This window comes from Phascolarctos cinereus, unplaced genomic scaffold, assembly GCF_003287225.1.
Source record: "Phascolarctos cinereus isolate Bilbo 61053 unplaced genomic scaffold, phaCin_HiC Scaffold_1;HRSCAF=81, whole genome shotgun sequence".
In the NCBI taxonomy this organism is placed as follows: domain Eukaryota; kingdom Metazoa; phylum Chordata; class Mammalia; order Diprotodontia; family Phascolarctidae; genus Phascolarctos; species Phascolarctos cinereus.
In genome coordinates this window covers 269435520-269462302 of record NW_027555514.1, presented here as the reverse complement: position 1 = coordinate 269462302, position 26783 = coordinate 269435520, and the positions used below count along the sequence as shown (strand labels likewise).

The 26783-nt window shown below is 41.4% G+C and overlaps 1 protein-coding gene across 2 annotated transcripts in view; it reads left to right on the top strand.

The window, feature by feature from the left end:
- The window catches only part of BLTP3B (bridge-like lipid transfer protein family member 3B), a 76732-nt gene extending 50722 nt beyond the window's left edge, over positions 1-26010 (top strand). For both annotated transcript variants that reach the window (XM_020978981.2, XM_020978982.1), the window contains 10 exons: positions 1361-1502; positions 7518-7711; positions 10136-11625; positions 12460-12626; positions 14631-14773; positions 15708-15858; positions 18979-19235; positions 19713-19821; positions 25527-25678; positions 25831-26010. In XM_020978981.2, the coding sequence (XP_020834640.1) occupies positions 1361-1502; positions 7518-7711; positions 10136-11625; positions 12460-12626; positions 14631-14773; positions 15708-15858; positions 18979-19235; positions 19713-19821; positions 25527-25678; positions 25831-25959 (2934 nt within the window). In that variant the 3' untranslated portion in view covers positions 25960-26010. The remainder of the gene's footprint in view (positions 1-1360; positions 1503-7517; positions 7712-10135; positions 11626-12459; positions 12627-14630; positions 14774-15707; positions 15859-18978; positions 19236-19712; positions 19822-25526; positions 25679-25830) is intronic.
- Positions 26011-26783: the final 773 nt, after the last annotated feature.

Sequence of the window (26783 nt, the reverse complement as noted above, 5' to 3'; positions counted from 1 at the left end):
ATCCAATGTGATACTCTCTTTTGTTGAGTAATGAACTCTTTTTCTGTCCATAGTTGCTGAAGTTACTTATTTCTTGCTCACTTAATTTGTTTATGATGTAATCTTTTATAGCTAGGTCATGTATCCATTTAGAGCATATCTTAGTGTATATGGTGGGATGTGTTGGTCTAAACCTTATCTCTGCCAGCCTGCTTTTCAGTTTTTCTGGTGAATTTTTGTTGTATAGTGAGTTTATACTGTCCTTGTTCAAGTCTTTAAGTTTAATAAACATTTTGATACTATGTTCTGTTACTTCTGTATGCTATATACCTAATTTTTTCCATGGACTGACTTTTATTTAATTAAATTTTTTTTTTATGAGGCAGTTGGGGTTAAGTGACTTGCCCAGGGTCATACAGCTAGTAAGTGTCAAGCATCTGAGGAAGAATTTGAACTCGGGTCTTCCTGACTCCAAGGACGGATCTCTATCCACTGCGCCACCACTGATTGACTTTTAAAATTTCGATTTTTGTTGTTCTGTATGCTTTGAGGCGTGTTATTTCTAGGCTTCCTTCCTTCCAACTTTTTTTCGTATTTGCCTGTTCCTTTTCTTTTTTGTTGTTCACTCTGTGCACTCAGTAAAACCAACTCTATCATTTCTTTTGTTTGCCTTCTCTAGAGAAACCATGAGCTAGTTAATTGTAGCTTCCTTCTCTCTTTTGGTTTTGTTTATAATAAAGAGGTCAAGACTGATAAAATTCAGTTCCTCGGGTAGCCCATCTAAGGATCTCAATGTTTGGGGTATTAATGACCAAAGTAAACTTTATAGACGGCTGCATCCCTTCTTCCTTTACTGATAATAATCTACAGTCACTGCGGAAACAGAAAGGGAGGATTCACGAGATTACGGGCTGTTTTGTACCTCTCTTTTTTAGGCAGGATAGAGAGGGGAAAGCTTACATGGCAGCCTGTAGACATGGATTTTTCTCTTTTACATGCCTGTTGCTTAATCTTCATTTTTACGTGTTATTCTCTTGGAATTTGTGGTATTTAATCTTCAGTGACTGCAGTTGTCAGATGATATGGTGAGTGGTCAACTTGCCTTGTCATTTCAGGATCATCTGAAATGTCTTTCTAAAAGATTCAGTTTGAGGTTAAATCATGATTCCTTTTGACACTTATCCCTTGGGTTTTGAGAGAAACAAAATCCTTCTTTAAAATCATGAATAGATCTCTTGAAAGTTGGCTGCAGAGAGATTTGTTTTTTTAAATCAAACACGTTGTTGTCAAAGTGCTTTGAGTTCACAGATTCCATTTGGAAAGTATTTTATTCTTGATTTTTAAAAATAATATCATTTAAGCAGTCTGGATTCTTTTGCAGGTCTCTACAGCTGACCAGTATCGATCTTCCCCCAAAACGATGATTTCCTGCAATAAAAAATCCCTCTATCTTCCACAAGAAATGTCAGCTGTTTATATAGAATTCACAGAATACTACTATCCAGATGGCAAGGATTTTCCCAGTAAGATATATTTTCTTCTATTCGTGACTTATTTGGCACATAGTTATTAAGCTTCTGATGATTATCTGATGAAAATGTGAAAATTTGAAGTATCAAAATTATATTTCCAGAATAAATTGAAAGCTTTAATTTCTCTTTTGTAAAATCCAACCTAATTTTAGCTACTAAAAAAAATTTAGCAATTCAGGATGAATGGGGAATGTAACAAATAACTAATTTTTAGTGTTATTTTCAAACCAAATAACAGATTTATGACAGGCAAATTTTTATCATAGCAATGCATTTGAAATAGTTAATATTAAGAGCTGATAATAAGCTGTTGGTTTTTTTTTTAAGTCAAGCTTATTCTGTGAAGGCAATCTCAAGATTCAGAGTTGAGCTGCGAATTCATTGCCTATATAGCTCTTTCAAGTTAAATATTCCAGAAGTGATGCTTTGTAAGACTTGCTCATGTTTATTGAGGACATTCCCCCACTTCCCCAGTGTTGTAGTAGACAATATTAAAATGAAGAATTGGAAAAAACGGTGTATAGGAAACCATTTGTATGTTCTCTTCATCTGTGAAAGATTTCTGGATAAGAATTGTGCCAGAAAGGAAGGCTGTGATAAGAGGTGGGGGAGGGGGATGTTCTCAGCAATGATGTCGTGCATCTGTCAGTGTCTTATTAATGTCTTGAGGATGGAGGATGACCCAGCTCTCCTAAAACACTGCACTTACTTCACTCACACATATAGGTGGTGCACTCGGGCGTACTTAGGGCGGATAAGTGGTGCAGTGTTAGAGCAGTTGCCTTGAGTCAGGAAGACCTGAGATCAACCCCATCTTAAGCGCTGGACATGATGTAGCCTTTCCAGGTCTCAGTGTCTTAATCCAAGAAATGGGGATAATAATAGTGAGGATCAGAGGAGATGACTATACAGAACACCGTGGCTGCCTGAGAGTGCTCTGTGAACCCTAGCTACTGTTATGGACAAAAAGGGTGATAGAGACGGCTGTTGCTTGTTTTAGTTCATAAATGAACTTCTGCTGTACAGCTCTATTAGAACAAACATTTATACTGGGAGGGGGCAGCCAGGAGGCACCATAGTGCACAGAGCGCCAGGCCCGGAATCAGGAAGACTCTTCTCCCTGAGTTCAGATCTGGCCTCAGACACTTATTGGCTGTGTGACCTTGGGCAAGTCACTTCACCCTGTTTGCCTCAGTTTCCTCATCTGTAAAATGAGTTGGAGAAGGAAATGGCAAACCACTCCAGGATCTATGCCAAGAAAACCCCAAATAGGGTCATGAAACATTGGGCACAAATGAACAACAATTAAAAAACATACTAGGTGGGGGTGTGAACTTGGACAAATCAGAGCAACACAGAAATTTACTTTAGGTAGATGTCCATTCCCCCACACCCGCCCAGCTCAAGACTTTTGTAACGTAGTGCCTCATTGCCTTAATCATGTTTCATTTATATGCTGTACACATTCTGTCTGGGAGTTTTCATGGACATTTCATCTGATCTTCACTATGACCTTTAGAAGTAGATACGAAAAAGAGCTATTATCTCCATTTGACAACTGAGGAAATAGAAACAGGGGTTATGATCATATGCCTTGCCCAAGATTACCTAGGTGATGATTGAAAGAGCTGGAACTAGAACTCTTGTCTCCTAGCTTGTTCTTGGCTCCCTTTCCACTAATTCTATAAATGAATATACAACAAATTCATATACCTTTTCATTTATCCCACTTTCTGTTTAAAAAGCATTGAGCTTTGTGTCCAGTGATTCCAATTAATTAAAACCATTTTTCTGTTAAATTTAGCATTCAGTTCAATAAACATTTTATTAAGTACACACCACACTCACGACCCTCTGGTAGACAGTGAGGCTACAAAGATGAAAAATGAGATTATGATTTCATTGATGGTAAGAACCCTTTAAGAGGTGGGAATGAAGTACTTTCATAAATAACTTTTATGAAAGAATAGATGATGATTGAATACATAGGAAAAATGAGCGATCTGAGAGGTTCAATAAGGGAGACAGGGTGAGAGAAAGACAGAGAAAGAGAGAGAGAGAGAGAGAGAGAGAGAGAGAGAGAGAGAGAGAGAGAGAGAGAGAGAGAGAGAGAGAGGGAGGGGAGAGAGAGATGGGGGAGAAAGAGATGGGGGGAAAGATAGGGGAGGAGAGATGTAAGGGGAGAGAGAAAGAGATAGGGAGGTAGAGAGAGAGAAATGGGGGAATTGTGTGTGTAGAGATGGGAATGAAAGCCTTGGGTGTGAATGAGGTGGAAAAGAAGAATATAGAAAGAGAAAAGGAGAAGGTTGAGGGCAGAGTTTTGAGGGATGATCACCTTAATGGGGTGAGAGTAAACAGAGAAATCAGCAAAGAGTACCAAGAAAGGTAGGTAAGAGAGCAGTGTCCAAAGTAGCTTTTTACTAATGTCATAGTTTAGTGTTTGTACTCACCTGAGCGGCCTTCAAAGAACATGTATGTGATTTTTACATTCACTTCATTAGTGTTAGAAGTAAACCATTTTTCAGTATGAAAAACTTCTGGGTTTTGTGTACTTTGAAGTGAAGTTACCTAGACTTTTATTTTTGGGAATTTCTCAGGAAAGACTCCTTAAAATACTATTCCTTCCCTGTTAATAGTTTCACTTTCTAAATGTCATTTTTAATTAGTCAGCATGTGTCTGTATGCCTGACAATCTGGTCTCTGTCTTCAAAGAATTTAGCCTCTGGTTGTGCAGATAAGACAAAGCTTAGACCACAATAATCAATGAACAGAAGGAGTAGAGCTGCGTGGATTTGTCATGGGCTTGTGTGCAGGGCAGTGTAATGTGAAGATAAAGAAGACCCCAGAGAGGTACTTTCAAGGAAGTTACAGTGCAGTAGGTGACAGTGAGAGAGGAGCACCTTCACCGTAATAGGAATGGAGCTTGATTAGTAGATGGAAAGGTTGTGAGTGTAGTGCTGGGAGAGGTCATCCCCTGTGGGGCAGTCGGGGATGCTTTAGGAAGGAACAGTACTTGAGCTGTTCCAGGCATGTTCCAGGTGTCATGAGGAAATTCGAGAGGGAAGGGGCAGGACAAATTTAAGGAATGTTGATCATCTATGTAGCTGCAATACAGAAAGCATAAAAGAGACTTCGTGTTAGGTAAAGCTGAAAAGATAAGTTGGAGTCAGATTAGGGAGGGCCTTGAATGCCCATGTCTATTTGCATCCATAAGATGGACAGTGAATAGCTTTTGAAATTTTTTGAGTGAGATAGTGTTGAAATCCTAGTAGTCCTTCAAGATGACACTAGTAATGGTCTGTACAGTAGATTGGAGTAGAAACCTAAGGAGGGAGACCAGTGAAGAGAGTGTTGTAGTTGTCCAAGCAAGAGGCGAGGAGTGCTCAAATTGGGGGATCCGCTGGAAATGGAAAGAAGGGAGTGGATGCTGGAGATAGGCAAATAAGAGATCTCCTTCTAGGTTGATGTTGGTTCATTAATGTTAACCTCTAAGTTAATTTGGAGAGGGCAGGTTCAGCTGAGAAGTGCGATCATAAGCTAGATCACAAATAGTTGAAAAGTGAGTGAAATGAGATGAAGTAGAGGCAGTCAGTGTGGACAGCGTTTTCTGGAAGTTTGTTAGAGAAAGGGAAGAGTGGTCTTGGGTGATAGTTTGAGGACATGGCAGGGTCTGGTGAGGGATTTTTGAGGGTATTTTCCTAGCTAGTGATTAGTGATTTGGGAGTAGAACCCAAGGCTCATGAAACAAGCAGTGTCCAAAAGAATAGTCTATGATTAGGTTCTGAATTTTGTGGTATATTAAAGTCATGTAGGGTTTCCCTAAGGGCTGAAATAGTCGAGAATTTTCACTGCAAAGATGGTCCTTGAACTGGACCTTATCAGAAGGGTATGGAGTGACTAGAATGGAAGAAGCTGAGAGGATGTGGAGATGGAGGTGTGGGAATGAGCATGCTATATTATTCATGGGGCGTTGAAGAAACCAGCCGAATTAGGAAGATGCTTGAAGAGTTTGGCAAAATCAGGCCACACAGAGAGAATGGGGCCAGAGGGACAAACATGGCACAGTGGAACTGCAGGCATTATTCTGCCCCTTTCTCACCTGGTGACCTTAGTTAATCACAGTGCTTCTTAAACTTTTTCCACTCGTGACCCCTGTCAGCACTTCTTAAACTGTGGGCCACAACCCCATTTGGGGTCACATTAACAAATACTTGATTGATTGACTAATCCCTCCAAGTTTTAGTTTCCTCATCTGTAAAATGTGATTATGTCTGTCCTCTCTACCTCACAGGATATTTGTGAGGGTCAAATGAGATCATGTGTGCAAGTGAATGGTAAAGCACTACGGGAATGTTGGGTGGAGCAGTATTATGGGGGCTGAGAAACTTAGGCATCAGAGAAGAATGAAATGATGAAAGCAATGTTTAAGGAAGACTACTGTGATGACACAGATTTAATAGGTGCAGTTAACCAGCAGGTATGTCGGATGAATTAAGGTAGGAAAGATTGAGAGTAAGGAGGCCAGCCTGGGGCTTGCAGTAGTCCAGGCACTGGGTTACAGACCTAATTAGGGTCTGGGCTAGAAGGATGTCAGTAGGTAGACCTTCAAGCTTGCTTAAAAATACCTCATGCTAAATTAAAGCTTTCTCTTCAGTTTGGGTAACAGTATTTGTCATGTTAACAATTAAGCGATACCAAGGGGGTCTTGTTTAAGGCATTCATTAAGCCATTTTCACTGAGAAACAGTGTTCAGAAATGTCTAAAAACCTTCAGAGGAACACTCTTTGCCCCCAAAGCCATTCTGCCTGTCTTGGTTTAATGCAGCATAAACCTTTACATTCCACCATCTTTTTTTGATGTACATTTGTATTTGCTGAGAACAAGGGTCACATCTGTGTTGATTTTTGTCTTGTATGTCAATTTTCCATCCCTTTGCCACTGGACAAAAAGCTCATCATCTCAGAGAACCACTGTGCTAGGATGTACGGTACAGGGAGTCAGTTTTCTTGCATGTTGCCAGTCCTGGAGTTGTTTAACTCTGATGAGCATCATTAATGCCAGCCATGTGGAGGTCAGAGCAGGACCCTCAAAAGTCTTGTGTCAGTGCACGAGACTGACTTACAAGAATTCCCAGGCATGACTATTTTTAAGAAAGCTCGCGTTCACTCCTCGTGAAATAGAACTGAGAAGGAGCGACCTTCTGACTTTAAGCAGGGGGAAGTGCTAGGCATGGTAGAAATGAGCACGTGGTTCATGTTTCACTCCTTTGAAATGGGCACAGAAACATTATTTGAGAAACTGTGAAGAATTGTATGTGATGTGGATGCATCACTTAGGAAATCTTTCTCATGTCCATTCTTGGCTTAGTCATTTAGAGCAGGTGGGTAAGACTCATCTCTTGAGTGTTGAACTTCCAAGGAAGGAGAAAGAGTTGGGTGGAGAGGCCGACTTGAAGGCAGGAAGACCTGAGTTCAGTCCCACCTCTGACACATTAGCGGTGGCTGTGTGACTGTGGACAAATCACTTTTCTTCTTGGTGTCGTAGACAACTCTCTGGCTCAGAGATGCAAAGAAGGGACTAACCTGCTTTGGTAGAGGGAGTTTCCTCAACTGGGAGTCCCAGTCCGTCTCTTCAGGGGGAGGTTGAAAGCAACTTCCAGAGTGTTCGCTGATGGGTTACTGAGCAGAGATGCCTTTAGAGTTTGCCGTCCTTGGCTGTCGCTAATAGTAATAGCTAGCAGTTATATAGTGCTTTCAGTTTGCATGTTATAGATGAGGAAACTGATGGGGCATTTAGAGGTTAAATGACTTGTCCAAGGTTATACCTCTAGTAAGTGTCTGAGACTGATTTGAACTCAAGGCTTACTGACTCCAAACCCAGCGCTCCGTCCACTGTGCCACCTTGCTGCCTTACTACCCCAGTGCTTGTATTTTCTGTTTTCAGTGAAGATTATTCATGCTTTAGAGCTATAAATTTTACATTCGTGTTTATTTTTTTTCTGCCCAGTTCCATGTCCCAACCTTTATGTACAACTGAATGCACTACAATTTACTCTGGATGAGAGAAGTCTTCTCTGGTTAAATCAGTTTGTGTTGGATTTAAAACAAAGTCTCAATCAGTTCATGGCCATGTACAAGTTGAATGACAATTCAAAATCTGATGAACACGTTGATGTTCGAGTTGATGGATTAATGCTTAAGGTACTGTATGACCTCTGGTGAGAAGAAGACTGCAGGTATCCCTCTTGAAATGTGGTGCCCAGAATAACAATGAGGGCAAGGTCTAGTCTCCTCAACCTTCCTTGTTTGGGAGTTAGTGGAAAGATGTGGGGAACACAGAGATTTGAACCCTGACACCGCTCCTAATTTAGTACCTTTGCAGCCTGTTGTAACATAAATTCTGGAAGCTTCTGTTTCCTCTTCTGTAGAGTCAGAGACTGAATTCTAGGCCTCTGAGGCCTTTTCCAGCTCTAAATCCCATGATCCTGGAACAAAGTTACTTTGACATCACGAGCCAGGAAGAGGTTCTGCATTTAGCATTATGATTTCTGGAATTTCGCTTGCCTTTGATGGTATAAATTTTCTTAGCTATGATGCTGATTTTCACTTAGCATCTTTATTTTTGACCTTTAAATTTTCAGTCATCATAGAGAAATTGATTATTCATTTTATGGTTACCTCAGTCTCTTTGTTTCATTTTCTGACTTCCATTTCCTCATTTGGCTGTTCTTCCATTCAGAAGTGAGAAAGAAAGATGTGAAACCATACTTAGTTTTACTGCTCACTAAATCTGATTTAAATGTTCTGGCTGGAGGTGAGTTCTTAAGTTGAAGTTTTAAAATTAGCTCAGGGTTCCTTTTCTTCATGTCCAATTCCTATGGCTTAGGAAGAGATTTTAAAAATATATGTGTGTGTGTGTGTGTGTGTGTGTGTGTGTGTGTGTGTGTGTACGTACATGTATATGTATGTGTATATGTATGTGTATATACATGTACACATACACATGTCTATATGTGTGAAACCAAAGGTTCTGATTGTAAGATTTGGCAGTTTGTCCCCCTGAATATTCATAATATTTGAACTAATGTTAAACTGTTAACAGCAGACACATTCCAGAGAGAGGACCCAAAGAAATGGTGTCATGTAGTAAAGAGTGAGGAGATGTGGACTTCACAAAAATCCCTGTTTCTCTCATGTCAGAGAGTATCAGTGTCTTAAATTTTGAGTCTAGAAGAAGCCTTAGAGATCATCTGTCTAGTCAAGAAGAAATAGGGCTTTCAAGATCATCTAATCCAACCTCCTTCTGTTATGGCCAATGGAACTGAATTTGGAATGACTTTTCTCTCCTGAAGGTTGCTGATGGCTATACTTGCCATCCTGCTGGCAGTCAGTCCCTTGCTCATCTGAGTCTATCACGCTTCCTTCCTCCAATACATGATCAGCAATTTGATTATCATGTTGGGGATTAAGACTTTTGAACTTCTCATAAAGAAAATTCTATATAGATGTTTAATATTTAAAAGTTTTCAAAATGTTGTTTAAGATATTGATTCAATCTTGGGATCATAGGATTTAAAGTTAGAAGAGAACTTTGAGATTATATGTAATATAATATGATCTAAGTGTTATGTAATATGTAAACACGCACTTGTGTGTGTATACATACATACAATATATATACCATATATGAGAAAGAGAGGAGAGTCTACGTAACTGCCTTATTTTACAGATGAGGAATGTGAGGCTTGGGGGCTGATGAGTGGTGGACGTCGGAATCCATTCCAGGTCGTCTGACTGCAGGCCCTGTGCTCTGTCCCCTGTTGGTACTCTGTCTTGTTGTGCACCTTGCTATTAAAGTTTTAGTGTGTGAGCATTTACAAGGATGAATATTAACAGAAATCAGTCTCTTGAGTTGAATGATTTACTTTTCCTCCTTTCTGTTTCCTAAGTCTTTTTCCTGAGTCTCTTTTCTAAGTCTTCAAAGTCTAAAACTTGGGTCAGAGAATTTTAAAAATCTGAATAAATACACATCATAAAAAGGTTCCCAGCATCTGATATTTTTTTGGTATTATATTTTCTTCCTTCTGTCACATATCATATGTAAAAAAAAGTATGAAACAGTACACAGTTCCAAAATTTATAATAAACTGTCCTTTGTGTTGTATAATATTATATATTGAACCTAATAACAATAGCTAACATTTATATAATGTTTTAAGGTTTGCAAAAGGCTTTACAAATGTTAACTTATCTTATCCACAAAACAACACTGCAAGGAAGATGTTATTATTATCCCCATTTTACAGATGAGGAAACTTAAGCAGACAGAGGTAAGGTGATTTGCCCAAGGTCACCCAAGTGGGAAGGGCCTGAGGTAGGATTTGAACTCTAGGCTTCCTGACTCCAGGCTGAGCACTCTGTGCACTGTTGTGCCATCTAGCTGTCTCTCACATAAGCAGTGTGACCAAATTAACAGTTTATGTTCAAGTAGTAAAGTATTTAACTGATTTTTTGTGTGAAACTTTTAGGAAAATTCCTTTTGAGCTAAGTCTTGGCTTTGATAAATGAAAATAAATTTAGGTACTTATAGCTTTGACTAGATAAAATGTTTTTTTTTTCTTCTAGCTTGTCATTCCTTCTGAAAAGAAATCAGAATGCCATCAAGATCAACCACATGCAGTTTCTGTTCAGAGTTCTGAAATGATTGCCACAAATACAAGGCATTCTCCAAACTGCAGGCATTCTGATTTAGAAGCTTTGTTCCAGGACTTCAAAGACTGCAGTTTTTTTAGTAAAACGTATACCAGCTTTCCCAAATCTTGTGATAATTTTGATCTCCTACATCCAATCTTCCAGAGACATGCTCATGAACAAGATACCAAGATGCACGATGTTTATAAAGGCTATGTTACTCCTGAGTTAAATAAGTACACTCTTAAGACCTCAGCGGCCACTGATGTCTGGGCTGTGCACTTTTCCCAGTTCTGGGTCGACTATGAAGGCATGAGAAGTGGGAAGGGGCGGCCGGTGAACTTTGTCGACTCCTTTCCCCTTTCCCTCTGGATTTGCCAGCCCACTCGATTCGCAGAGTCCCAGAAAGAGTTCCAGTCTTGCAACCTGACACCTTTAAACGTTTCAAAAAGCGAATCTAGCGATTTGGCCAGTCGCCTAAAGCGCAAGAAACTCCTCAAGGAGTATTACAGCACTGAGTCTGCGCCCACGACCGATGGTGCTCCGAGCGCGCCTCCGTCCGAAGCTTTTGCGGCTCCCCTCCCTGCCGCGACTTCCCCAAATGCTGACCTTCACATCTTGGTTCACGTTCAGAAACACGTCAGCGTGCAGATCAATCACTACCAGTACCTGTTTCTGCTTTTCCTCCATGAGTCGCTCGTTCTGCTTTCTGAGAACTTAAGGAAAGATGTGGAAGCAGTGACGGGCAAACCTGCCACAGAGACATCTGTCTGTGTGGGCATTTTGCTGAAAAGTGCAGAAGTTGCTCTGCTGCTCCACCCGATAGATCAAGCCCATTCATTTAGGTCTCCCCTGTTGGAAGGCCAAGGCGCGGTGGTCCCTGAAGATTCACCTACGGACGCTGGAGACGCTCTGAAGTCTAAAAGGAAATCTGTTCCTGGTGTGGTGGATCCCGCGCGGGGTTCCGCTGTGAATTTGATGGCAGACAATAGGTCCCTGAGTGTTGACCTTAGCCACGTCCCCTCCGTGGATCCGTGTCTTTTTAAGTCAGCCAGCGACACAAATCTGCAGAAAGGGATGTCATTTTTGGATTCGTCGGATAAGAGCTTAGGCAAAATAACAGAAGATGAGAGTACTGGGCTAGTTGGCAGAAGTGGGACAGAAGAAGTTTTTATGGAAATAAGAGACAAAAATAGCTTGTCTGCCACAGACTCACCTTATGTCTTAGATGACAAAGAAGAGTCTAGAACTTTGTTAATTGACAAAGATGATGAGCAAAATATGTTTCCAGATAGCTTAATGGATAAAGCAAATGGAACAGCAGACTCTCTGATCCCAGAGACTGCTTTACTCTCTCAGGAACAAGAGATAAATAAAGATCAGGCATCCACAGTTAGAATGTTTACATCACAATCCTCTTTAAGGTAATTATTCACTATTGAGTTCGTTGTTTTTTTTTTTTAATTAAGGAAAATATTTTCAGGATATAAATCTATCATTACTATAGATGATTAGTTAGCACTTGGATACTAAATATGTAAAGTAAATCTGCAAATATGAAGTTGCATGGTGAATTCTTTCAATATAGAATGGTTAATACCAAAATGAAAATTAATTCTTGAAAGTGAGTTTATAAAGAAGATCAGAAATGACTTTTCAATGATAGTTTTGGAGTATTGGCATAGAATTGTATCTGATTTTTTTAAGCTTTCTTTGGGAGAAATTGTCAGACGGATTTCCATTACTAAGGCAAAGAATAAGAATTTTAATACTGTAGCTTTCATTTTAGTTTGCTTTTTTTCAGTTAACAAGCATGCATTTTCTCTTTCCCCCACCTTCTCTTCTCCTCCGCCACCAATGAAATATTAGCACCTTAACTTGGTGGATTCCTGGATTATGACTAAAATGTTTATCATGAATGTTTTTCAGATACTTTTTGAATGTTCATTTTTTTCTTAAAATAGCTTATCTGGGAACAGCTAGGTGGTGCAGTGGATAGAGCACCGGCCCTGGATTCAGGAGGGCCTGAGTTCAAATCTGGACTCAGACATATAACACTTACTAGCTGTGTGACCCTGGGCAAGTCACTTAACCCCATTGCCTAGCCAAAAAACAAACAAAACAAAACAAAAATAGCCTATCTGTAATATCTTAGGGTAATATATATGTTTTTATTTTGTTTAGTTGGAAGAAAATAGTGTTGTCATGGAATTGCCTTTCTCATACCAATTCCCTAATATTTTTACATGCTTAAAAAGTGGAAAGCCTAAGGAACGCTGCCCGCCCCCTCCACCAGCGTTCTCTGTTTCTTATAAGAACATGAGGAGAAGTCCCTCCCAAGTCTCACTGGACGCCATTTCAATTGACAGCATGATGCTGGAAGAACAACTTTTAGAGAATGATAGCCATATATTTTTGGAAAAAGGTAAGAGCCCCTGTCTTAAGCATTGGAGTGAGCCCTGTTTTTGGTAAGTGAATTCTTTTCAAGCGCTTGGGAGCCATTCATCCATTCCTTTTCCAGCCTAGATTACATTTTGTGATTATTCTTCCAAGGGAGAGGGAGAGAGAGCTGTGAACATCTAAAGCAGTTGCACAGAGTTCATGCTGTATAATGTAGCACAAAGGAGAGAGACGATTAGACGTGGTAAAAGGGAGATTTACAAAATTCATTTACACACCATTGAGGAAATGTGATCATGTTTGTTACTGAAATCAAAATAAACATCTTTGATACAATTTCATGTTCCTTAGAATGGCATTCTAAAGATAGAGTTTCATTACCTCATTTTCATTGTAGAAAATACTATGTTAACATATAATGACTTTTAAAAAATCTGATGGTGAATATAATGAGGCAGATGTAGAGGAATGGCTGTCTGATTTTGGGGTTCGACCCCCCTGTGCCTCAATTTTTCCATCCATGATTTGGAAGCAGTACTTCTATTTTACTTCTCTGGGTTACTGTGAAAATGAGAGAGTAGTTCTATAATGATGACATTTGGTATGTTAGTAGCACATGATGGCTCAAACTGTGATGGAATGAATGAATGAAAAAAGCACTTATTAAGGTCTTAGGTCCAAGCACTGTGGGGATATAAATACAAAAGTAAAGACAGTCTCTGCCCTTAAAGAGCTTATGGTTTAATAGAGAGAGACGGCACAGATAGCGAATTGATGCCTCAGAAGGGGTACTTTGGTCAGGGATGTTGTGGGGATGGAGAGGAGGGCCACCAGGGAGTAGACTGATACATTCCTTCTAGGAACAATGGGAGAGTTGATTTGATTGTGTTTCCAGAACTGGAGAGAGAGAGAAAGACAGACAGAGAGTTTGTTTTTGAGAGGAAAGAATAAGGATTTGTCCCTGGTGGCAAGGCAGCTGGTGAGAAGATGGCCCAGTGGGTAGTGAGGCCGGAGCCTTAACAAAATAGTGGGCCAATGGAGGCACTCCTTAGTGAAGAGAGTAGGGTCCCCAGAGGGAAGCTTCAGAAATAAAAGGGTTAACACCACTTGGCCAAGTTAAGTGAATTTAGAAATGTGTTGCAGTGGTAAAACCAAGAGAAGGGGATGTAGGGATCCAAAACCTTCTTTCTCCTACCGCAGCCCATGTTGTGGTCATATCCACATGTGTTATTTACAGGTCACCAGATTTCCTGAGCCTGTAGGTTACATCTTCTTCCCAATCAAAACTTGCTCTTTTGCTACAAATTATTTAAAGAAAGAAGTATTCCTGGATGCCTTGTACATGAGTTATGTGGTGAATGCTTACCGAGTTACTCCAGTGAGCAATAAGTCTGTATTCTCAGGTGATTCCTAGAGTGTAAAAATATAATTTGCAGTAGTTTGCCAGTCTCCTTAAAATGACTTTAGTGAGAAGGTGAACCAAAGGGCTCTTGGTGATGTAGCTGGGCCATGTTGTATCTACTAAAGGTGGTCTGGTGCTCTGGTTGAGGCAGGGGGCAGAGACTGGGGATCCTAGGTAATTAGGGCAGTCAGGTAGGGGAGCAGTTGGTGGAGAATCATTAGCTTTGATTTGAGGTGGAAGGCTGTAAGAATCCTGAAAAAGACAATGAAATGAGAAGTGCCCTCCTTGAGAAAGAGGTTTCTTGCTCTTTTGGATAGGAGAAGTTAGAAGAGTGTAAAGGTGAAAGTGGTTACTGGAATTGGGCATTTTGAGAGTCAGAGCACAGACTGGTCAGAAGTGGATATGTTTTTCTGTCCTCAGGAGTTTGGGGGCTCAGCATCTTTTTGTGGCATATTCTGAGCAAATATTAATAGAAGAAACTCTGGAATCATTCTACATTCACTTATCAGGCTTTGATTGAGTACATGAATGATTTTTTCTTTTTAATATAGCTATTGTTAGATAGATGTGTTGTTACATATACAAAAGGGGACTTCATAAAATATTTGTTCAATTCTTTTATGTTAGGTATTGAAGAGATCTCACACATGAGTTACCAGAGTCCGTTAGAAAATACCGGTGTTGGTGCAAAGATTCAGAACTGTGTGGAGTCCTCTCCAGATGCTGTCAGTACAAATTCAGAGAGCGCTCAAGAAAACCACGAAGAAATGGTAATGGTTTGAGGAGATTCTGTGAAAGCAAATGCACTAACAGTTCATCTTAGGACCTTCATTCCAAAAACTCGAAGCTCCTTCCTGGGGCCCAGCACACTCCTCCAGCCATGTGATCAGTGAGGAATGTGGTGCGGCAGGGTGGTTTAGTCTTCAGACTCCCAGGCATTGGTGCTCGCTGTTCTTGGAATGAACTTCCTGCCCATTTACCATGTGGTTCATCCTTGGGTGGTGCAATTCCAACCATTTCTTCTTCTTATCTTACTTTTTATTTTCCTTTCTTCTTTGCTACCTTGCTTTTAGTTTCTTACATTTCCTTTAGCTGAGTCCAAATAAAATTTGAGAAAGGGTAGAGGTGGGGCAGCTAGGTGGCATAGCGGAAAGAGCAACTGGGCCTTGGAGTCAGGAGGACCTGAATTCAAATCGACTTACTAGCTGTGTGACCTGGGCAAGTCACTTAACCCTGATTGCCTCCAAGAAGAAAAAGAAAAAAGGGTAGAGGTAGAGGGTCTCTGTGTGAGAGGTTTACCATGTTTGTAAATGAGTTGATAGTGGTTTGTGGAAAAAAGAAGAGATTGGTCCAATTTTGGAGCTCTCTTGACTAAGGACAAAGTTCTCTTGGCAGATTTGAAGAATGTCACAAATCAGGTCTCAGTCGGATGGAGTCCCTCATGAAGCAAGGAAGTATATCTCTAAAAAAGTTAAAAGCAAAAACCCCTGATGCTTGTGATCCCTGAATTACCCTGTTTTTTCTGAGAATTAAGAACTAAAATATTACAATACCACAATATGCTTCATATTATGCATTTTAAATGAATGAAATGCCATTTTTTTCCACATGTTCCCATTTATATTGAAAAGTTATTCAGGTCTTCCAGACCAATTTATTTTAAGTTTTGTCCTTTGTCCTGATTTTAATTGTATTTGTTAACAGATGTCAGTTGTGGTGTTTAAAATCACTGGTGTTAATGGGGAAATTGACATCCGAGGAGAAGATACTGAAATCTGCCTTCAGGTGAACCAGGTGTCTCCCAGCCAGCTGGGCAACGTCAGCATTCGGCAATATCTTTGCAATCGTCCAGTAGGTAAGAGGATGTGTGATTTTCACTTCTTTTCCCAGATGATAGATAGCTTGAGAGAAATTGTATTGCTTGGCTTATACGTTATGGCTCAGTAGAGTGTCTTTCTTTGACATAATTAGATTTAAAAAAAAAACTTTCCTATTAGTCCCATAGTAGAAGTACTAATAGAATATTGGCTTTCATTTCTAGTAAGACCAAAACATGTTTACAGTCAATCAGTTTAGATTGATTGCTACTTCTGTAAAGGCTGTAGACTGAGTTGGAGAATTTTTGCAGAATAAGTAAAGAAACATAACTTGATTGTCGTTGATTCATTTCCTGTCATATGTACTGTCATATCGCGTGTGTTCAGAGCTTCAGTCTTTTTTTTTCTATTTAGACATCACATCCTTTGGTTTGGTGGATCACTTCTGGGAGAGGAGAACAGTTCTCCCTCAGTTAAAAGGGGGAAAACATCATGCTTAATGCCGAGATTTGAATTCTCAATGTCCTATAATGCAATCCTGTGTTTGCTGCCCCCTTAATCCAAGTGCCGAGTGTATGGGCTATTGGGGGAGGTGGGATGGAAAAATGCATGTTCCCTGCCATCATGGTGCTTCTGTTTTATGCTGAACATGCTCATCTTGGAGCAGCTGACTCAGCTTAGATTGAAGCAAGAAAGGAAACGAATCCTGTGAATATGAAACCAGATTATAATATGCCATTTCCAGAACTAATATAAGCTTAGATCTCATATAGTACTTTGTTTGGCTCACTTGGAGAAAGTGCTTATTAGGTTGGAAGTCTAGAGATTGAAAATGACAATGTTCATTATCTTCCATTATCTTTTAAAAATGCACTGAGTTGCAGTCTTTTTTCTTTGCTATATACACAGAATGCTATGTCTGGTATATTACATGTTGAACTAAATTCAGCCTTGCATGATATCAAATAAATATGTTCTCACCACTCATCCTGGGAAGTTCAGGTAAATGTGTCATTTGTCTGCATCTAAGAGATGGAGAGCATTGAGGCTGCTGCCAGCTTTTCTTTTGCCTAGGCAGTGCTTTTGCTCAAAACCTCATGGAACTAGGGAAGCCAAGCCCAAACTGGAGGGATCCATTGAAACAGGGAAATCCCTGAGAGCCAAGTTAAGTGAGAGTTTAGAAATGTGTTGCAGTGGTAAAACCAAAAGAGAAGGGGACGTAGAGATCCGAAACCTTCTCTCTCCTACTGGAGGCCATATTGCAGTCATATCCAGATGTGTTATTTACAGGTCACCAGATTTCCTGAGCCTGTAGGTTACATCTTCTTCCCCACCCAGGTCCATCAAAACTTGCTCTTTTGCTATAAATTATTTAAAGAAAGAAGTATTCCTGGATGCCTTGTGCATGAATTATGTGATGAATGATTACCGAGTTACTCCAGTGAGCAATAAGTCAATATTCTCAGGTAATTCTTAGAGTGTAAAAATATAATTTGCAGTGAAATAGTTTGCCAGTCTCCAAAAAACTGGATAGGCCTTATTGGCAACTAGAGGGTTTGAAGCACCAATGTGCCTCAGTCTGCCAGAGCAGCAACATTACAAAGTCTGGTGAAATGTGAATGAGAGTCACTGTGGCCCCAGCTGAGGGAATTCAGTCGCCAGAATAAGCAGAAGCCCTTTATATATAATGCAGTTACATTGATGGTGTAGGCATGTAAGAGATAATCAGTATAAATATCTATGGATGAATTGTAGCCAGGCTCCATTATACCTAACTTAAAGGGGACAAAAAAAAAACAACTTTGAATAATGGAAATGTTTTTTCTCTGTCTAAAAGTGAATATTTTTTTGGTTGCTAAAAGTATTTCTGGCTTTGAACTTCAAAGCCTATGCTTCCTTTGATACTAGCAAGCTGAATTAAATTATGGTGAAATATTATGTTTGATATGAATCAATCTAATGTTGTTAGAGATAGGTAACTTAACGTTTTCCTATATCCTTGATTCAGGAAATATCATGTATTTACTCTCTAGCCTTTTCGCATTGTTTGGTTTTTCTTTTGTTTTTTTTTTTTTTTACATTCTGTTTTTAAAAAGATCCCTTCCTTCCCTTCTCTCAAAGTCTTAAGGGCTTAAGAACAACAAAAGAAAAAACCCAAAACTCTAAAATTTCTTTTCTTTCAATGTTATTTATTTACTGTCTTAGAAATTTGAGTAGTACCAGCGTCTCAATTGCTTCTCAAAGTCTCAGCTGCTTCCTAAATTGCCTGGTTTGTTTTTATTCTTCTCTGCTCTGCCATGAGTTTGACTACCAAATTTCGGGGTGTAAATGGAAGCACCTTAATTTCTCCTATTCTTCTTCAGCGCCTTTCCTGGGAATTGTGCAGAATTTCCAACATTCCAGTCTCTGCTTACATGTCTTTCCTCTTGCTGAGAGAAAATAGAACAAAGCCTTCATTAGCTTAGGTTTCCCATCATGCTCCAGTAGTGTAGACAGTATTAGGGAGTCTCTGTCAATACAGTGCCTTGGTCCCCAACACCAGCGTTACCTGAGGCGGTTGCCTTCCCCTCACTATTAGGCCAAATGGGGTAGTCCAAAGGGTCTAGGAGGCTTCTTGAGGACTCTTTGGAAGCTCATTTGTGAACTGACTTTGACTTGCCTGCAGCCTATGGTAGACTTTATTATGGCCATCCACTGTGCATCCCAAAGACAAACACATTCACATACCCTAAACATTAGCAATGGTTTGTGGGATATTTTGGGGGGGTAGCTTAGTTGAATTCATCTTTTATTACATTGCATTATTAATACATTCTACTGTCTTTAAAGTAGAAATAATTCAATGAAATCATCGGGTCAGGAAGGGGTAGAGCCCATGACAGAGAGTTGCCTATGAAGGGTTAGATATAAAGGACTGTGTGTGTATGAGCAATATCATTGTGTCTGTACATTTATATAAATTGTACCAAACAATAGCCCTTAGATTATTGGAGGGCAGGGGAGTCGAGGGAGGGAGCAAGGGAGGAAGGGAAATGGAAAATAAAATTTCCTTGTACCTATAACTGATTAGAGCAATGATTCTTTCGTGGCAGAGAGTTGAAGATTTTTTTTGGATGCTGGAAAGATATGTAACCTTCCCCTGTACTTCCTGTCTTTAGGTTCAGAGCATAAAGCTGCGGCTACACCTGCCAAGGCCACGCCTGAGATTACTCTGAGGTTTGAAAGTGGTCCTAGTGCTGTCATACACTCCTTGTTAGCTGCGAAAAATGGATTTCTGCAGTGTCACATAGAAAATTTCAGCACTGAGTTTTTAATCTCTTCTCTGGTGAATATTCAACATTTTCTGGAAGATGAGACTGTCGGAACAGTTATGCCGATGAAGATAAAAGTTTCCAATACAAAGATAAATTTGAAAGTATGTTGAAAAGATCATTTTTCTCTTTTTGATGTTGTAGTCTAAAGTCAGGAGTACCTGGGTGCCAGTCTTCCTGCCTCTGCCCTGTACAGGCTGTCGGACCCCCGGCAGGTCCCTCAACCTCGAGGAGCCTTGGGCTGCTCCGAAGACTGAATTGCTGAGCGCTTGGAGGCGGCTTCGCCTTGGCAGAGGCTGTTTCCTCACCACAGGGCCCTATGTCAGGGAAATCCCTGGTCCAGAATGTTCCCCAGAGCTACCGTAATCCTTGGAGAAATGTCTATTTTTCTGACTCTGACTTTGGTTTTTCCTGGTTCTTTCTTATGAAGTACTGGGGTGAATAAAATTTTTAACTTCTTGGGAAACAAAATGTAAGCAGTTACATCTCGTTCCTCATTTGATGGAAATGTTTATTACAGGAGCCTTATTTTACTGAGCTAGTAGAAGCAGCAGGGTAACTTTTCCTTTTCCTGTACTTAGGACGACAGCCCCCACAGTGATGCGGTAGCCCCCAGCCCAGCTCCCGTGGCGCTCCATATTGATCACCTGGTGGTCGAGAGGCAGGATGATGGCTCTTTTCATATCAGAGGTAGGTGGGAAAATACAGGTGAGTGGGGAACTGTGGAAAGGGAAAGTCTTACCAAACACTGCTGTGTGCGTCTGGGTGTGTGCACATGCACACACATGTGTGCATGTGTGTGTGTGTGTGTGTGCTTATGCTACATTAGGAGGTAGCAGATGCTGTGTTGGTTAGGGGCCAGTATAACAAAACATCTCTGCTTTCTAATCCCACCCACTCAATGGAAATTTCTTTTTTCAAGATTACCAGTGATCTCTTAATTGCTAAATCAAGTGGACCTTGTCTCCAAGGGGCTTATCTGTCTTGACCTCTGTGCAGCATTTGACTCTGCTGATCCCTGAGCCTTTCCAATGATCTGTCCTCCCTGACTTTCTGTGACATTCCGCTTCCCTGGTTCTCCTTCTGCTATCTCACTTTTCTTTCTCAGGTTTGTTTGCTGAATCACCATTCATGTCCTTTCTCTTTGTGCTCAAGGCCTGACGTGGGCCTTCTTTTGCTTTTAACCTTTCTCTCAGTTATTACATCAACTCACCTTAGGTTACTGATTACCTCTGTACAGATTCCCAAATTTACATACCCATCCTTCGTCTCTCTTCTGAACTCCAGTTCTGAATGTCCCTTATGCATCTCAGATACAACATGTCCAAAACCAGAACTCATTATTATCTTTACCCTAAATCCATCCTCCTTCACATTCTCCTGTTTCTTTCCAAGGGCAGCGACTTTTCTGTTCTCATCTAGATTCATATCTTGGACCCTTTGCTCCTGCATGCGACTGCATCCTGTCACTTGCTATTTGTTCTCTTCTCTCCATTAACATGGCTTCAGCCCTCATTCAGGCCCCAGTCATCTGTTTACATGGACTGTTTACTACAAGAGCCTCTAGACCCTCTCCTCCAGCCTCTCCATCCATCTACAAAGTTGCCAAATTAATTTCGTAAAGCATCAGTCTGACCGTGGACTTCCACTGCCCTGTAAGCTTTGGTGGCTCCCACTTACCTCTACAACAAAATCTAGACTCTTCTGGGGCATTTCAAGTACCACTTATTCTGTCTCCAGCCTCTCTTTCCAGGCTGACTGTAAATGGCCTACCTTTCAACCAGACCGGCCTCCTTGAACTTCCCTGAGTGGGACATTCCTCCTCCCACATCAGTGCTTTCTCACAGGCTCTCTGTCCCCCTGGCCTGGCATGCTCTTTCTTCTCACCCCTGCCCGTCAGAAGGTCCAGATCATTCAGCAGCAAGAGCCATCTCCTCCTCGAGGCCTTTACTTACTCTCCCACCCCAGGTTGTTGGTGTTCCTCCTGCCCTGAAACTGCTTTCTCATTATTTCCCTGTGTGAAGGTGGTTGGCCTCAGTAGAAGCTCTTTGACAACAGAACCCTTCTCATTTTGTCTCTGTGGCTGGGGCAGTAGCAGCTTAATATGTGGTTGCTAAAAGGACTTAACAGTGGCAGCCACATTCATGTCTCTGTGTCTGTCAGTCTGTCCTTTGATCTCTGTACATACAAATGTAGACAGGTCTCTAGAGGTCTAGGTTATCTACCCATGACATCTGTTACCTACAAATAACAAGTGTGGGAGGCATTCGTTCTGACTTTCCCATGATTCCCTCTGTCAGCTGTTCGCTCCTGTTACATGTTCATTTCCTCTACACTCATCTGTTTGCTCGTCTCTTCTCCCAACATCTCGTGCTTTTCTATCAGCGTACCCTTTGGGACCAAGCTCAAGTCTTCCTCCGTGAAGCTTTCCTAGGCCATTCTAATCCATAAGGAGCCTTTCCTCCTCAAAACTTCCATGTCCTTTATATATTTTTGTATTGCTAATTGATGTTGCATTTATTTCTGTGTAGTCTCTCCGTGTTTCTCGGCAAGATCCTTGACTATAGGCAGGGACCTGTCTCTTGCACCACTCTGTTTCTTCTGGTGACTTGTAGAAAGTAGATGTTCCATAAATATTGGGATCTCATTGATTAAAAGACTAATCATAGTGATAGGATTTTAGAAATGAAAGAAAAGCAAACTGTCTTTAAAAACAAACAACACAAAGACTTATTAGCATATTTCCAAGAGGCAGAGGTGGCTCTGTACGTTGTCATAAGGTAGCTGGGTATGCAGAGTTAAAGATTGGAAAGTAGCCAAGAGAGATTTATGTAGAAAAGTATAATGATTGAATGTTTTTTTCAGTAGTTTTCTCCTATATTTCTTATCTACATTCCACAGTGCAGTAGGTGAAAGGCTGCTTAACTAGCTGGTAAGTGCATCTGAACGTAGCTGAAGGCAAAAATGAATCTCTCCTGTACTGTGTAGATTTGCATGAAGACCCATAGCGAATATGGCATTTCCATATGGAAATACAGACTTCATTTACCTTTAACGGTGATTGACTCTTACTCTCCAGCTAGATAAAGGTCTACCCACATTAAGGGAAGATGATTTTCTAATTCTGTCTTATCGACGTGACTTATCACATGTATTATATACACCATTTTCTTTTATCTTTTAAAGTGGAGTTGGTGTTCCGTAGTTTTTTAGTCGTGTCTGACTCTTCATGACCCCATTTGGGATTTTCTTGGCAGAGATACTGGAGTGCTTTGACATTTCCTTCTCCTGCTCATTTTATGGATGAGGAAACTGAGGCCAACAGTCAAGTGATTTGCCCAGGGTCACACAGCTAGTAAGTGTCCGAGTCTGGATTTGAACTCGGGTCTTCCTGTCTGCAGGCCCTGCATTCTATCCACTATTCCACTTAGCTACCCTTTAAAGTGGAAGCAGGATCTTATTAAGGATTTTGCATTTTAAAGGCTGAATGCCCTCCTTTTATACATCTTTATATATGGCAAACTATATTTTAGTTGTATGGTTTTTTAGCCACATCATATATTTTTAGGTCCCAAGGCAGTGGAATTCTAGAAGAAAGAGTGGTACCATCTTCTAGATAAGGAAAAGAAAGGTAGGAGCCGCAAAACAGGGATTTTCATTTCACCTGCCCTGTAACTCTGTGTGTTGGACAAAGTCTTTAGCTTGTGTCTTTGTAATATGGAGATGGGAACCCCTGTCTCTTCCAGCTTTCCCTGGATGCTGGAAGAGTGAATCTGATAATAGATGGGAATGTACATTGTGTTCTTTGGAAGGAAGATTCTGTATAAGCACAAATCCTCTCCTGTCAGCGCTGGTAGAGGATCATATTTAGTGTGTACAGACATGAAGGTGTGGAGGCTTTGGTTTGCAGAGGCTGGTGCAGTGTCTCTCTGCGATGCACTCTTGGAAATAAAGTCATCAAGTAAAAGAGGGTAAAGCCACCCGCATTTTTTTGCAAGGATAAATTGTTCCTTGATGGCATCTGACTGAGGGGCGGTTCTCAGGAGTGGTAGGGTCAAGCACTTGCTAGTGGTGCTCAAAACAAGATTATTTTCATGAGTTGTTGAGTCTCTGGACTTTTTGAAATTCGTTACTAGAAACCCAACATTCACTACAAACACGGAATAAACCTTCAGCTGTATATGTTGATGGCCTGTGAGGGTGGGAGCCCCCTCTAGGGGTACAGGTTATAATCCGTCTTGTGGCTGTTTTGTGCAGTGCCTCATTGTGTTGTGGAGGAGGCAGGGCAAGGTGACTAGCAGGTATTAAGCCCTTACTACGTGCCAGGCACTGTGCTGGCACTGGGGTTACAAATACAAGCCCTTCCTCAAGGAGCTTCCAATGTAAGGAGAGGAGAAAACCCACAGAAGGGAGCTTGAAAGTGTGTGGATGCTGGAGGGAGGGTGTTAGTGGCCATGGCGGTGGTGGCAGTCTGGTGTTGGAGGCCTGAAGTCAGAAGCACAGCAGGTCAGGAAATGAAGGACAGTCAGTGCGGCCCCCTCCCTAAATGGAGGTCTCAGGAGGAATTCCTCCGTGGGAGGAGGGCTGGCCTAGCCAAGGCATGAAGCCAGGGTGCAAAGGCTACAGGAGCTGTTATGCTTTCTGCACTGTGACCGCAGGTGAGCAGATGGAGGTGGCCCTGGCCCCCAAACTCCCTGGCAGGTTCTGCCCCTCTCTAAAGGCTTGGAGTTTGTTCCAGCAGATCGAGGGCCAGCCTGAGCATTATCTCCTGACCACCCAGTGAGGAATCCTTTGGTCACAGCGACACAAGAAACAGTGAAAAATACAACATAACCCCCAAGCCATCTTTCCTTTCTGCAGTGATGGTAGCGGTTGATTAGCAAAGAAAGGGGGTAGTGGGTGCTGAGAATCACCTGGGTTTTTGATCACCTAGAAGTATTATCTTAACTCTTAATACTTTAAAGTGAAAGCCTTGACGGGCATCCAGCAAGTTGAGATTCTGCTAGTTCCTGCGTGGAGGGTTGATGGGATCACAAGGCCACATGGCTGTTCAGCTGTATGTTCCAGTGGATGGCCTTATTAGCTCACATTGATTGTCATCTTTCTGCAGATGACTCTGAGCTGTGTGTTCAGCCCTGGGCTTTCCTCTGAGCCTGTCCTACATCACCAGCTGCCTCTTGTAAATTTAGGACTTGGTATCTCACAGACTCTCAGATTCAACAGTTATTGTCTTTCCCCCAAAACCTGTCCTTTTTTAAACTTCCTTTTTTCTGATCCTTCCAATTCCTAGGTTCCTTATGTTAGTGTTACCCCTAACTCCTTGTCACTTGTCAGTTGCTGTCGCCTGTTGTTTCTGCTTTTACAGCGTCTCCCGTGTCTGTCCCTTTTTTTCCATTCACATGGTCAGCAAGGCCTTATCACTTTTTGCTTGGACTTAGCATGGTAGCTTCTGGTTGGTTTCCTGGCTGCAAGTCTCTATTCTCTTCTCCAGTCCATCTTCTACAAAGCCACCAGAATGCATTTCCTAAAATATAGTTCACACCCCTGACCTGTGGCATCCCCCAAACAACAAATCCTAGTAACCCCCCTAATCTGTCTGTGGTCCAGGAACCTCATACAAACCTCTGGTTTTGAGAGCCTTTCCCATCTTGGTTCTAATCTGCCTTTTGAGCCTTGGGCCTGGTTCCATCCAGCCAGATCAGCTTTCTTATTTGTCAGAGGTGATGCTCTCTCTCTTCTTTCTTCACCTTTGTTCTGGTTGCTCCCCCATGCCTGGAATGCTCTCACTTATCCCTGCCTCTTTAGATCCCAAGAGTTTCTATCTGGACTCAGAGCTCAATCTCCCCATCTGCCTCCCGCCTGCTCTCTGTGTAGCTTGTATATTGTTTATGAGTACATGCCATCTTCCTTGATCAAGTGTAAGCTTCCTGAAGTCAGGGACAGCATTGTTTTTGTCTTTGTGTGCCCAGCACCCAGCACGGTGCTGGCATATCATAGATGTGTGATAAATGGTGTGCAATAAAGGTGTACAAAAAACAAAGCAAAAAACCTAACTACATCTTTCCCCCCGGCCCCTCCCCAGCCACACTTGAACATTAAATCCTGAGCAGATTTGCTGGTGACGTGCATGCACGTGTTGGGGGGGTGGGGTGGGGTGGGGTGGGGGTTTACAGAATCCCATTCCTACCTGACAAATGTGATGAAAGAAACAGCGAAATGAAACCAGGCATGTGTAAAAGGGCATTTGATGCATCCTAGCACTGCCAGGCTAAAATGTGCCCTCTCCACTGAGCAGCTGGGAAGCAATCTGATAGACAGGCTGAATCTTAGACTTCTCCAGCAGCTGGGAATTCACTCAGCATTTACAGGATTTGTATATATTTTTTCTTAATTAGATTCTGGAATGCTGAACACCAGAAGTGTGTTGAAAGACCCAGTGCATGAAACCATCGGAGACCACGGACAGAGGAAACGGCAGGCCGTCTCTCAAGCGACCCAGACGTGGCCAGAAGTGCCTGAGCGAGCTCTCGATCCTGGCAGCAGAAAGGTAATGGGAAACCTAAAGAATTCAGGAAGTCACTGGGGCGTTCACTCTGGTGTATGTTCGTGGTTATCCAACGTGTCGAAACTTGGGGAATGTTCCGTGAAGGCTTTATGCCCAGGACTGCATGCCCATGTTTTCCAAATTCCTTATTTCAGCTCATGGAAGAAAACGAATGTCTCAAGCAGGAACTGGCTAAAGCTAAAATGGCTCTGGCAGAGGCTCTCATGGAGAAAGATGCCCTACTCCATCATCTCAAGAAGAAGGCCGCCGAGCCCCAGGAATGAGCGAGTAGTGAGCAAGCCAGCGAGGGAGGGAATGAGCCACAGAGAGGGAAGGAGGGAGGGAGGGAGGGAGGGAAAGAGCCAGTGAGCTGGGGAGGGAGGGAGGGAGGGAAAGAAGGAGGGAGCCGTGCTTGGTCGACTGCCCTGGAATTCGAGGCTATGCAGCTGTGAGGAGGGGCTTTTCTAATTTGTGGAGGGCTCTGGCTTTTTCATGAAGAGTGCAGAGAAGGTGTAATAGGATGATTGTTTCCAAACCATTTTTACAAAGGATTAAGTATGAACGTTGAAATTGTTTTCATTTTGTTTGCTGTTGCTTAGCTCCCTTTTACATTGGTGTGATCCAGGGAATTCAGTACATATTGTAAAATACTTGCATACTTAATGAAAAAAAATCATCTCCTAGTTTTAATATTGTAGGAAATATTTTTTAAAGAGAACAGTTTGAAAATGTATTCTGTTAACATGGGTTGCTGAATTTATTTCCCTGTACTATTTGTTAACAGTGCTGTTATTTACAAAAATTCAAATATTTTAGTGTTGATGTAAAATAAGGAGAGGGAGCTTTTCTTTTTCACTGTTCATAAAATAATGTATTTAAATCTAGAACTGGTTAATGTAAAAAAAAACCAATCAGATCGATACATTGTATAATATTACTGTTTATAAACCTTGGAAAATCATTTCCCTGGCCGACCTTGTGAAATCACATGAAAATGTGAAGGAAACCGTTTGTCCTGGGTGAGCTGTGTAACTGAGCGATCACTTTCAACACAAGGATGGTACAAGTGTATAAATAAAAAAGCACAAAGTTGTACAAACTAGTGAAA